Source organism: Epinephelus moara, chromosome 7 (assembly GCF_006386435.1).
Source record: "Epinephelus moara isolate mb chromosome 7, YSFRI_EMoa_1.0, whole genome shotgun sequence".
Lineage (NCBI taxonomy): Eukaryota > Metazoa > Chordata > Actinopteri > Perciformes > Serranidae > Epinephelus > Epinephelus moara.
In genome coordinates, this window is record NC_065512.1 from 12,906,124 (window position 1) to 12,918,826 (window position 12,703).

The 12,703-nt window shown below is 41.9% G+C and overlaps 1 protein-coding gene across 1 annotated transcript in view; it reads right to left on the bottom strand.

Annotated features, from left to right (window-relative positions):
* znf385b (zinc finger protein 385B) overlaps positions 1-12,703 on the bottom strand; it is a 74,220-nt gene that overhangs the window by 41,555 nt on the left and 19,962 nt on the right. Inside the window, exons 2-4 of the mRNA XM_050048255.1 lie at positions 5,269-5,406; positions 3,973-4,116; positions 3,692-3,808 (exon numbers count right to left, since the gene is read on the bottom strand). Coding sequence (XP_049904212.1) covers positions 3,692-3,808; positions 3,973-4,116; positions 5,269-5,404 — 397 coding nt within the window. The 5' untranslated portion in view covers positions 5,405-5,406. The remainder of the gene's footprint in view (positions 1-3,691; positions 3,809-3,972; positions 4,117-5,268; positions 5,407-12,703) is intronic.

Consider the following 12,703-nt stretch of genomic DNA (forward strand, 5'->3'; position numbering starts at 1 on the left):
TATTGTTGCCGTCTGTGGACTCCTGAAGCTCTTCAATTTAATAGCAGAATAGAGACAGAACAAACAAGGAGAGGGCACAGAGATTAGTAAGTGAAGCCACCAGACTACATGGTAGGTTCTGAAACTATGCATCTGTGACTTGTGTAAGCTATTTTGTTGAGCTGCTTCTTAGCAAAATGGTCTGAGTCATTTAAGTTAGTCTTTTATTGAGGAACGTAAACAACAGAAGGAGTGAAGCATTAATGCACTGCCATGACCGTATGAAAATAATGGAATGTTGCCGTCTTGGTTCACGCTGGTTCAGAGCATGATACCTCTGTCTTCACACTGTTTATATCACTTGATCCCAGCTATCATGTGTATTCTACTGCAAACTAAGTTAGCCATTAGCTGCCTTCCCCAGTTAACTAGCACAACTATTAGTACAGCTGCTAAGGATGAATATTTGCCAAAAATCACTCCAGCAGCCACATATGTGCATGTTTTGCTTTCAGTGCGAGCACAGACTAATGTGTTGCCTACACATTCTAGTACTGCTGGGCTAACAAGTATTTCACTCTTTGTTCTTTCACTTATGTTTAACTCTGTGTGCATGTTTTCAAACTCCATTACTGTATTTACTTTCTATAGGGGCTTCGTGCTGATCTTTAACTGGTGATGATGTCTTTCTGGCAGTTTCTGAGGGACAGTGTAACAAATTTGACAGCTAGTCTAGACTCTTATAAATCCATCTTGTTATTGCACTAATTTATTTTTACAATAACTTTCTTTATGGTCTCCAATACTGCTTCACAGATTCACAAAGACTTCCAGTAAATTCAAATGCAATTCCTCATCTATAACCTTTACTGGAAGTGTATTTAGCTTGCTGCATACTGTAGCTGTGCACCTACACACAGTGTGTGGGCAGAAGAACTACACTGCATTTCAGAGGGAGATATTGCACTTTGTACTACTACTGTATGTTTAACTACATTTATCTGACAGCCGTGGTGACTACTTTACAGATCAGGATTTTATACATAAAACATAAGGTCTATTTGTAAACGATGATTCATCATCATATGTTAAACTACCCAACTGTATAAAGTAATAAAAATGAGCTCCACCTTCATCAGTTAGAGCTAAAAATGCTGCTTACACATTAATGCATCAATAATTACAACCAGTAATATACTATATAAAAATATAACACTGACAGGATTATTCTACCCAGTGAGTACTTATACCTTTAATGCTTTTAGTACATTTTTAGGATGATGTTTTCATACTTTTACTAGGGCTGCTTCTGAACAGTTGACCAAACCTTGGTCGACCAAAAGGTCATTAGTCGACAAGATTTCATTGGTCGCTGAGTCAAACAAAAAAACATAAACATGCAACTCTATTAGGAGCTGTGTCTTGTCAACATAAATCCAAACCTACATGACTGGACCATGTGGGAATTTAATTTGGAAGGACAGAAACAGGAAGTGTCCACGCTCAGCAGTCAGACAGGAGGCAGGTTAATTTCTGGTGATATATGAATACTGACTGTGAGTTCTAGATTATTTAGGAAAAGATGAAAAAAAGAAAACATAACTGGTCTTTACAAGATAGTTGATACAAATAACTGATTCCAGCTGTTTTATATGATCATCAGTGAGGAGCTCACAGATATCATCAACTGTCTTCCTCTGTTTGTATCGGCTGTGATGTCATCTGACCTGACTGCTGATAGGCTGCTCAGCAAGCCAGGTCACTGTCACACACACACACACACACACACACACACACACACAAACACACACACACAGCCTGGCCTAGAGGAGCTGAGTTCAGGCCAAAGAGCTTTTCATGGTCGAGCGTGCATCACATAATGGACGGAGAGAGAGAGAGAGGGAGAGCAACATGACCATTCAGGCTGAGTGGTGTGTGTGTGTCTGTGTGTGTGTGTGTGTGTGTGTGTGTGTGTGTGTCCAGTAGAGAGAGATTTAATCTTTAATCAGTGTTATTGTAGCCTGTACACTGATATAGACTCATAGTATGTAATTACAGCTGCTGCTGCAGATACACACATGACCATTCAGGCTGAGTGGTGTGTGTGTGTGTGTGTGTGTGTGTGTGTGTGTGTGTGTGTGTGTGTGTGTGTGTGNGTGTGTGTGTGTGTGTGTGTGTGTGTGTGTGTGTGTGTGAGAGAGAAAGATTGTCTTTCAGTTTCCTTTCTATTGGGACATCATCCTCCTGTGTACTGTAATTAGGTGTGTGTGTGTGTGTGTGTGTTGTTTGTTTTCATTTCCTGAGTTTTCCTGTATTTTTATTTTGGAATTTATTTATTTAATGCTTTTTGCTTTACAATACAATTTATGTTGTCTTGTTTGAGTGGAACCTAGACATCAGCCCCACTTATCACTAAAACGACAGATTTCCAGTGGAAGCTCTGCATTGTGTTTTTTGATCAAGAAAATAAGGACAATTAACTTGAACTCTTAATTATAAGGTAATTCCCATAGAGACATCATCATGACAGATTTCTGTAGACACAGACACATTAACACAACCAAATTCAATGCAGTGATATTGAATCGATGCAAGCGGTGTCTTTGGGAAATGTCAGTGTGGTTTCGGAGCAGTGCCACGTCCCAGTTTAATGACCTGCTGCTGTCTGCTCCACTTTAACTCCTTAGCACATTCTCACTCTGTTGACCAGCAGTTTGACTTTAAAAACTGGGTCTGAATCGCTAAAGACGCTCTGAAACTGTTCCAGTCACAGCTGATCACAGACCCAAAGAGGGTCAGGCAATGTGAAAGGCTTCAGCTGTAATATCCGCAGCAGAGGGCGCTGAAAGGACTTAGAAAACCAAAAATAATGAAAATACTCAAAGACCATCTCATTAACAGTTTAAACATGTGACATCAGAACTTATGGGAAATTAGCTTCCTTGTTTTCATGCCCAGATTCAGAGGAGAATATGGATACCACTGTCATGTCTGTGCATTGAATATGAACCAGCAGCCACTTAGCACTAGCTGAGCATAAAGACTTCTTGGCTTTCAGCATCGTTTTTGTCATTCCTTCCTCCAAACACAACAAACCCTGATTCACATATCACCTTTGAGATGCTCAGTTCATTTCAGGTAACATGGGTACTGTGAACTTTGGCCAGCGTGTTAGGAGGAGCTACAAATTTCATATTACCAACATGACTGACAGGTGTTTGGGTGGAGCTAACATTACCCAGACAGAGGCTGAGTATGTGATCTGAGTTAATGCAGGGTCAGTTTATTCTCTCAGGGGTCAATCTGAGACACACACACACACACACACACAATCTCTTTTTCTTTCTGACCTCTTCCAGATGGCAGCATCTGTTGATGATGGATGAGCCAAAGTCACTCTCAATCAGCAGACAGAAAGTCAGACTTTACAAATTAATGTCCTGTTTAGCACTTAATGTCCATCTGGTTACCGTGACAACTTGCATTTCTGCGATAGCCTACTGTCTGGATTAGAAGCACAGACTACTGACTACTCGTTTCCTCTTGTGCAGGTACAGAATTCACATGCATGTCATGTTACATGTAGTCTTTGTGGTGCATTCAAGTGCAATTTTTAACAGGAGTCGTGAGGCAACATAAAACGTTTGATGAATCAGTAAATGTCGGGGCAGTGCACCAGTAGTAGTAGAAGCAGTTATAGCGCTGGCCCTACCTGCAGTCGTGCTGGATGAAGCGCTGAGACCCGTACTGAGGCCTGGGGTTGGAGTTAGTCCTGCAGGCTGGGAGCTGAGCCCTGTGGCCTGGGGAAGGGACCTAGACTGAGTCCCTGCTGGAATCAGAGACATAAAGACGCATTAGAACATACAAGGAACTGATGAAAATAAACTACTGGTGCTACTGGTGCTACTGCCGTTACTGCTGTAACGGTACCCGTGCAGATGCAACTGCTACTACTGCTGCTACAATCACATGACAGCCGTGGTCGTAGTGTACCTGCTGCTTGTTGTCCTGTCTCTCCAGCCTGAAGCTGTCTCACTCTTCGGAGGTGAGACCTGCCATTGTAGTGTATCTGGGCCTGAGCAGCAGAGGTCAGCTGCAGATTACACACATCACACAGCGAGTAGGCTCCGCCCTGACCTAAAAGAGAAAACAACAAACTGTAGAAAAATACACCAGACTGTAGGAGAAAACTACAAAGATAGGTCAAACTGTAGGAGAAAACATCAAGGATGAGTCAGACTGTAGCAGAAACAAAACATCAAGGATGAGTCAGACTGCAGGAGAAAACAAAGCATCAAGGATGAGTCAGACTGTAGGAGAAAACAAAACATCAAGGATGAGTCAGACTATAGGAGAAAACAAAACATCAAGGATGAGTCAGACTGTAGGAGAAAACAAAACATCAAGGATGAGTCAAACTGTAGGAGAAAACAAAACATCAAGGATGAGGCAGACTGTAGGAGAAAACAAACATCAAGGATGAGTCAGACTATAGGAGAAAACAAAACATCAAGGATGAGTCAGACTGTAGGAGAAAACAAAACATCAAGGATGAGTCAGACTGTAGGAGAAAACAAACATCAAGGATGAGTCAGACTATAGGAGAAAACAAACATCAAGGATGAGTCAGACTATAGGAGAAAACAAAATATCAAGGATGAGTCAGACTATAGGAGAAAACAAACATCAAGGATGAGTCAGACTATAGGAGAAAACAAAATATCAAGGATGAGTCAGACTGTAGGAGAAAACTAAACATCAAGGATGAGTCAGACTGTAGGAGAAAACTACATAGAAGAGTCAAAGACAGGCTATAGGAGAAAACTAAAAGGATAAGTTAGTCCATAGGAGAAAGCAAAACATCAAGGACAAGTTGAACTGTAGGAGAAAACTACAAGGATGAGTCAGTGTGTAGGAGAAAATTACAAGGACAAGTCAGTATGAAGGAGAAAACTACAAGGATGAGTCAAACTATTGGAGAAAACTACAAAGATAAGTCAAACTGCAGGAGAAAACGAAACATCAAGGATGAGTTAGACTGTAGGAGAAAACTACAAAGATATGTCAGTATATGGGAGAAAACTACAAGGATGAGTCAAACTGTCGGAGAAAACAAAACATCAAGAATGAGAAATGGGTCAGACTGTTGGAGTAAACGACAAGGATGAGTCAGAGAAGGACTACAGGAGAAAAACATCAAAGATGAGTCAGACTGTTGGAGAAAACTACACAGATGAGTGAGAATGTAGGAGATAATTCAGAGCATTGGTCCTGGAGCATGTCAGTCACCTGTGGACGGAGTCTGCTGGACAGACAGACTGGTGCTTGTAGGTGTTGGGGGGTCCATCAGCTCTTGACACATTCCTCCAAAGGCAAAGATCTGCCCCCTCTCCAGGAGCTGAGAGGGGCTGAGAGGAGTCTTCATCCCTGAGGAAGGAGAACAAAAAGACACATAAATAATGATTACTCATGCTGAACATCATTGATATTCATCTGTAGATGATATAAACTGTGAAACAGGACCCAGTATGCCCACACTTAATGTCAGATAAAGAATTAAAATAAGTGATCCATAACACGACTTTATATATTACCACCTCACCATAACACAAATCCACTCTAGATGTAAAACAGTAATGACCAAACGCAGCAACAGTGCATACAGTGCTGATGTAAGCGTGACACCGACCACAAGAACAAGTAATGATGCTAACAGGAGACACTCACTGAGGGACAGACAGGTGGACAGAAAGACGGGCGGAGAGGAGCAAGGCCCGAATGACACCGGATGCAGAGTGTGAAGCATCAGACGCTCACAGGGAGAGTGATGAAGTAATGAGTAAGAGGAAAGAGGAAGGATGACATACTGTATGTGTGTGTGTGTGTCCAGTGTACACTGTGTGTGTGTGTGCGTGTGTAGGTCAGTCTATGACTGTGTCCATCTGTTGTTCTGTTCGCTCTGCCAAGTCACATGACCTCTGACAGGACACACACCCACCCACCCACCCACTCAGGTTTTTTTTTCATCATCAGTTATCTCGTATGACCTACATGCATTACTACTGTATTTAAATTCTCTTTGGGGATTTGGATCAGATTTGGATCATCTCATTAATGCTGTAACGTCACACCATTGGCTGAAGGCACAGGAGGAATTGTTACCTAATGAAGGTTTTTAATTCACAGAGTGGTATAGCAGCTGCTGGTGCCCATAAGGTCCGCACTGGAGAGAAAATCAAGGTCTCTGGTATCGACATCGACACACCAGCTGGACCAGCTATGCATTCAAGCCCTCTGGGGCAAATTTGTCGTTTGGTCTATATGAATAAAATTGACTTGAACTGACTTGACATTTAGGAAGACAGCCATTAGAAAGTCACTGCTGTTATTTCATAGCCGTGTGTCAGCCTGGGGGACCTACTGAGAACCATATAGCAGCTATAGTGCAGTATTTTGCTCCTGATTGCAGCAACAAAGTGGTCTGGATGTGTCAGAAAGCTACGTGTCAAATTCAGAGTTGTGAAGTGAGAGTAAAAAAAATGAACAGCTGTGAAAGTATCTGGTTCTCTGATATAAAATCAAAGATACAAGCCTATGTATATGTATGTATATAAAAACATAAGGTGAGAAATTAACTTCGACTCCCAAGGTGCCGTTTTATCAAGCAATATCCAATCACAGATCTTAAAATTATGTTACATACGCTGCCAACGGCATGTCGAATTCAAAGATTACGCTATAGAGAAAACAGGTTTTACATTCTTTTGAAATTTTATATTAATTAGGCAACTGATTCACTGGCCTCCATAGCAACAGTGACTGAGTCTCATGGGCACTGTAGTATCTAGAGCTTTCTACTATGCCTGTAACGGGTGTTGTTTGGACCCAACTGCAGCACAAAGGAGACCAGGAACAGTTGGGAACGGCGTTTACTGTTGCATTTCAGCAGGTACAGGGCAGGACTAATAAGTAGCACACAATACAGTTCGACACTCCCATGAAGTCTCCCAACAAAGGCCACACCGCCCTGGATGGTTAAGAGGCTTAACTGCGCAAGTAGGCAGCTTTATACTTCTGCGTCGAATTGACGGCGTAGGCTCTACATCAACGTAGACCCTACATCGTAGCCTGACATGCACCTCCCAAGAAATTTCTGTAAGCTGAAACCATTTCCCTCAGTGGAAACAAAGCTTTTATTTACTTTAATTTCACAGATAAGAAACAATAAATTGTGAAGACAGTAAAGCCTCCACAAAAAGTCTTGTGTGTGATTTATCCTGGCTTCATATGAGCAGAGGAAATCTCCGCTCATCACTAGGCTAATTTATACAATATGAAATGCCATAGGCTTATGCTAATAATGTTAGCATGTTGTATTTGTTTGGAAAACGTGTTTAGTATAAGACAGTTGTTTTGTCAGTGAACCTTGTGAGTTGTAATGGAGCCGAACTTTGTAACGTTACTTTTGTTAAATGTTGCTGTTGTCCCTGGCTTCATATGAGTAGAGGAAAAGTCTGCTAGCCACTAGGCTAATTTACACAGTGTAAAATGCCATAGGCTTGTGCTAATAACGTTAGCATGTTGTATTTGTGGAGCAAATGTGTCCAGATAAAATGTTTGTCTGTGAATGCTGCGAGTTATAGTGAAGCTGATTTGTGTACTTGTGTTTGAAATTGTCTCTATTAAGCCATGTTTAATGTGTGTTTAATGTGTGTTTAGAATCAACTAAAATTGACAGCACTTCACAGAAACCCTGCCACTAGGGGTGGGGGAAATTTCCGATTCTTAGATGCATCGCGATTCGGACGTGGACGAATCTGAATCGATTCACAAACGTCCAAATTTCGATTAATTAGAGTAATACAGAAGGTTCTAAATGATGCGGAACTAAGAAGCGCGGTACGCGTCATCTCCGGGACACTTTGGGATGCGCACCTGGAGCGGACACGCCGACAAGCGCATAGAGGAAAACAAACATGGCTGACCGCCACCCACCTCGCCGTGAGATCCGAACAGCTCCTTCTAATTTAAAAGCAGACGTGTGGAAATACTACAACGTTGACGGTGGAAGCGAATTGGACAAGAGCCACGTTATATGTAAGCTGTGTCGTGCTAAAATAAAATACTTTGGCAACACAACAAACATGAGAAGCCATGTAACTCGATACCACCTGACACAGGAGTCAGGGAGACGGCAGACTGTTATTGCTGCGGCTACTAGTGGCGCTACCGATCAGAGAACAATCGAGGAAGCAATCAGAAAGCTGCCACCCTCATCGGAAAAGGCCAAGCGAATTACGAAGGCCATCGCGGCATTTATTGCCAAGGATTTGCGTCCTTATTCCGTCGTGGAAAATTAGGGATTTCGAGCACTGCATACATTGGAGCCCAGATACACCATCCCATCCCGATGCTATTTCACCGACACGGCCATCCCAACACTCTACCATCAAACCAAAACAGAAGTCATGGCCTCGCTGTTGAAGGCAGGTAGGAACGCAGTTACATGTGATGCGTGGACGTCCGTCGCCACCGAATCATTTGTTACTCTAACTACGCATTTTATCTTGTGATTTAAGATACCTGTTGTTACCTTTGGTTCCGTACAACGAAGTTGTAACTTTCCAGTTTGCACGCATTTCCATTTATATGTTTAATAAAATATAATGGAAATGAATTCAACTCTTTCTTATTACAAATGCACTGTTTTTAAAAATTGCAAGTGTTGAATGCTTATTCAGTGAGACAAAAAGAAATGTGTGTTGTGAAAAAGTGCATCAATATACATAAATTAAAGATGCATCAATAATCGTGCCCAAAGATTCCCACCCCTACCTGCCACTGACTAGAGCTTTGGAGGTGTAACTGCAGAGTGACACAGACACACCACCACATAAGTATAAATGCTCACAACGGCGTAGGCCACGTGCGTAGGCTATGGTGTAGGGTCTGTTGCACAAGTATTTATCCCCCTTCAGGCGTTAGCCCAACAGGAAACACAGTTCAGTCCAGTAATAGGCAATGGTACCGTGGCAGAGCTGTCAGAAGCAGGTATGGGAAATCAGTCAGGAACAAAGTGCTGGAGAGTCTTGCATGAGTGCCAAAGAATAATCTGGCATCAAGTGACTGAGAGGCTGGAGTACATGTGCTAGCTGAGAGTAATGAGGAGCAGGTGAACTGAGTTGGCTCGATGAGGTGGGCGTGGTGGACAGGCAGGAGCGGGAACAGTATAGACAGGTGATTAGTTTGCAGGTAGGAGTGGCAGAGAGGCAGGATGAGGGGAAAATGACTGACTGAGGGGCGAGTGACTGTGCATGCAGAAAAATGCAGGTAACTAGGAAAGTAAAACTGTGACAATGCCAGACTGATAGACAAATAATCTCCGAAAAAAGTTGAAACAATAAAGACATATCATCCAGGAGAGGCCCGTGTTTTGTTAGGTAACATTTAAGATATTGTTTAACAGTATTGTTTAACAGAAAAACCCTCTCAAAACCAGCGGCTCCTCTCATTTCCCGACTCTATCGAGATGTGACATCACTTCCTACCTAGCCTCTGATCCACTATCTCCAAATTTCATGGCAAACAATGAATGTCAATCTCATGGTGGCGCTCAAGTTGGGAAGTCAGGAGTTCGCCAAAGTCTTTAGGTCACATTATCTGGGAAACATGAATGTTTAAATAAAAAGTTTCATGGCAATCCATCCAATAGTTTCTTTTTGTTAGATATATTTTAGATATAAAATTCTCAGCCAAATATACAGGCCCTCATTTCTCAATCAAACTTACAAACCGGTGCAGATCCGAGCACTGAAATCATCTTACGATAGGGTTCGAGTGTGATTCATGAAACGTTCTCATCTCGTCAATCGCAGCATATGAATGATTGGGTGTTGATAAATGTGACGGCTGAAAACAATCAGCATTTCAATATTCCATATCCCAATATGTCCTCAGTTCAGAGGCCTCAACCTGAGAGTTTATGACATTCAGGGACGTAAGATGGCCAAGAAGAGAAATGTCTCTAAACTAGAAATGGAAACACTGATGTCTGAAAAGTGGCATCAAAGGAAGACGAAGAAACGCAGTACATGAAGAAGTTACTGCTGTGGTTAGCATCATTGCAGTGGTCGAACTCCAGCTGAGGTTGGAATATTTAATTTATACTTCAGATATGTACCAACCTATGGCCCACATGTATTAATGATATTAGCCTATATATCATATAATATTGATATTTAGGGTTGCAAAGGTATGCCTACTCTCAAAGGGGAGACTTTTTACACATACGTGCCACTCAGTTTTTAACATACTCACACAAGAATGGAACAGCCAACAGGAGCAACTTGGGGTTCAGTATCTCGAGCCACTGATCTTCCGATTGGTGGACGACCCGCTCTACCTCCTGACGTAAGCTGCCCCAGTGGTCATGAGATAAATCAATAGCAAACCTAAAGCCTCCATCACTTTCACACTTCCTGTCTTTCTACCTGTCTCTCTCCTCCAGCTGGTTGTTAGTAGTCGACTTTATGTTCTGCAGACAGCTGGTTAATCTGCCACTGTGATGAATTAGCCACAAAATGCACACACACACACACACACACACACACACTCACACATCAGAGCCAGCTGATGCTGACATCAGCTTTAGCGAGGGAAGGATTAAATATATCTGCTCTATTGAGCTGGGAATTACACCACACACACACACACACACACACACACACACGCACGCACGCATGCACACACACTCACCCAGGTAAATACATACACACATGCATAAAGTAAGACGCAGGAAAAGAAAAAAGCAAGTCAGCAAACTGAGCATTCGGCATTAAAATGAAATGAAATGAAATATGTGTATTTACCTTTTCTGTTGTAATGTGTGTGTGTGTGAGTCTAATCCAGGCTGACCAGGCAGTCAGTAATCAGAGAGGCCAGCTGTGGGTTATAATCCCACACACACGCACACACATACACACACACACACGGCATTGAAGCAGCAATGTGATTCCTGATGGAAGAGGGAAAGCAGAAATATTTTCTTCAGCGTCAGTGCTTCACAACAACCTGAATTTCCTTTTCCTCCTTTTCAGACTTCAAAGAGACTCAGTCAAGTGCAAAGCAACACTTCAGTGAGTTTCATCTCCGCGTCTTTAATATCAATACATAGTGAAATATCATATCATACATTCACTGGACAGCACTGCGCCGCACCGTTTGTGGATCATTCTGAGGCTTTTAATACTGTTGACAGCGGTGTTTTATTTAAACTGCACTGTCATTGTTTTGGATGTTTTTGCTCAGAACTTGTTTGAGGCATATTTATCTGATAGATAACGTGTAATCTGTACTGATGTTATCAAAACAACCTTCTTTAGGATGAATAAGGGGCGATAACAGGGTTCTGTGCTGGTTCCTTTACTGTTTTCACTTTAAAACAGTGGTGTAGTGGAGGGTATACACAGGTATAGGGGGTATACCCACCTCAAAAAGCAATTGGCATATACACTCACAAGCCATTTTATTAGGTACACCTGTTCAACTGCTCATTAAGGCAAATAGCTTATCAGCCAATCACATGGCAGCAACTTAGTGCATGTAGGCATGTTGACCTGATCAAGACGACCTGCTGAAGCTCAAACCGAGCATCAGATTGAGAAAGAAAGGTGATTTGAGTGACTTTGAACGTGGCATGGTTGTTGGTGTCAGAAACTGCTGATCTACTGGGATTTTCACACACAACCATCTCTAGGGTTTACAGAGGATGGTCCAACAAAGAGAAAAGTGAGCAGCAGTTCTCTGGGTGAAAATGCCTTGTTGATGCCAGAGGTCAGAGGAGAATGGCCAGACTGGTTCAAGATGATAGAAAGGCAACAGGAACTCAAATAACCACTGGTTACAACCAAGGTCTGCAGAAGACCATCTCTGAACCAACAACACATCAAACCTTGAAGCAGATGGGCTACAGCAGCAGAAGACCACACCACTAGCTGAATCTATGCCACCAAGAATTAAGGCAGTTCTGAGGGCAAAAGGGGTCCAAGCCAGTACTAGCAAGGTGTACCTAATAAAGTGGCCGCTGAGTGTATGGGAGAGTATACCCACTTCCTCCTTGGTAGCCTTCCCATCTACCTTGTAGTACACCCACCTCATCAACTACCTTTACACCACTACTCTAAACAATATCATTGCTCCAACCTAGACATATAATATCCATTTTTATGTAGATGACACAACCTTGTATGTATGTGGCTCCTTTTTAAGTCAAGTCTAGCTGTTTCCCAGTTTTCAGTGTTTATGCTAAGCTAAGCTAACTTTCCCGTGAATCTCCATATTGAACTGACAGATATGAGAGTGGAATCAATGATCTTATCATCAAACTCTCTGCTAGAAAGGGAAAAAAGCAAATTTTACCAAAAGGTCCCACTATGAAATGTTTTGAAAGGATACTATTTCTACAAACAGGATGTAGCCTACACCAAAGGTGCACAGGCAAGTGATGCATTAAGAAAAATAAAGATTTGAAATTACATTTTTCCCCTTTGGCAACTTTTTTTTTTAAATTTATTTTACATCAAAAATGGAAACCATCTTATTAACAGAGCAAATCTATTTTACCTTTTTTTTTTTTTTTAAATGAAACGATCGATGTGCAACCATTAATACTATCTGACTGTTGTTGAGTGAAAACCTTATACATCCAAAGTGTGTGTCAGCTTTA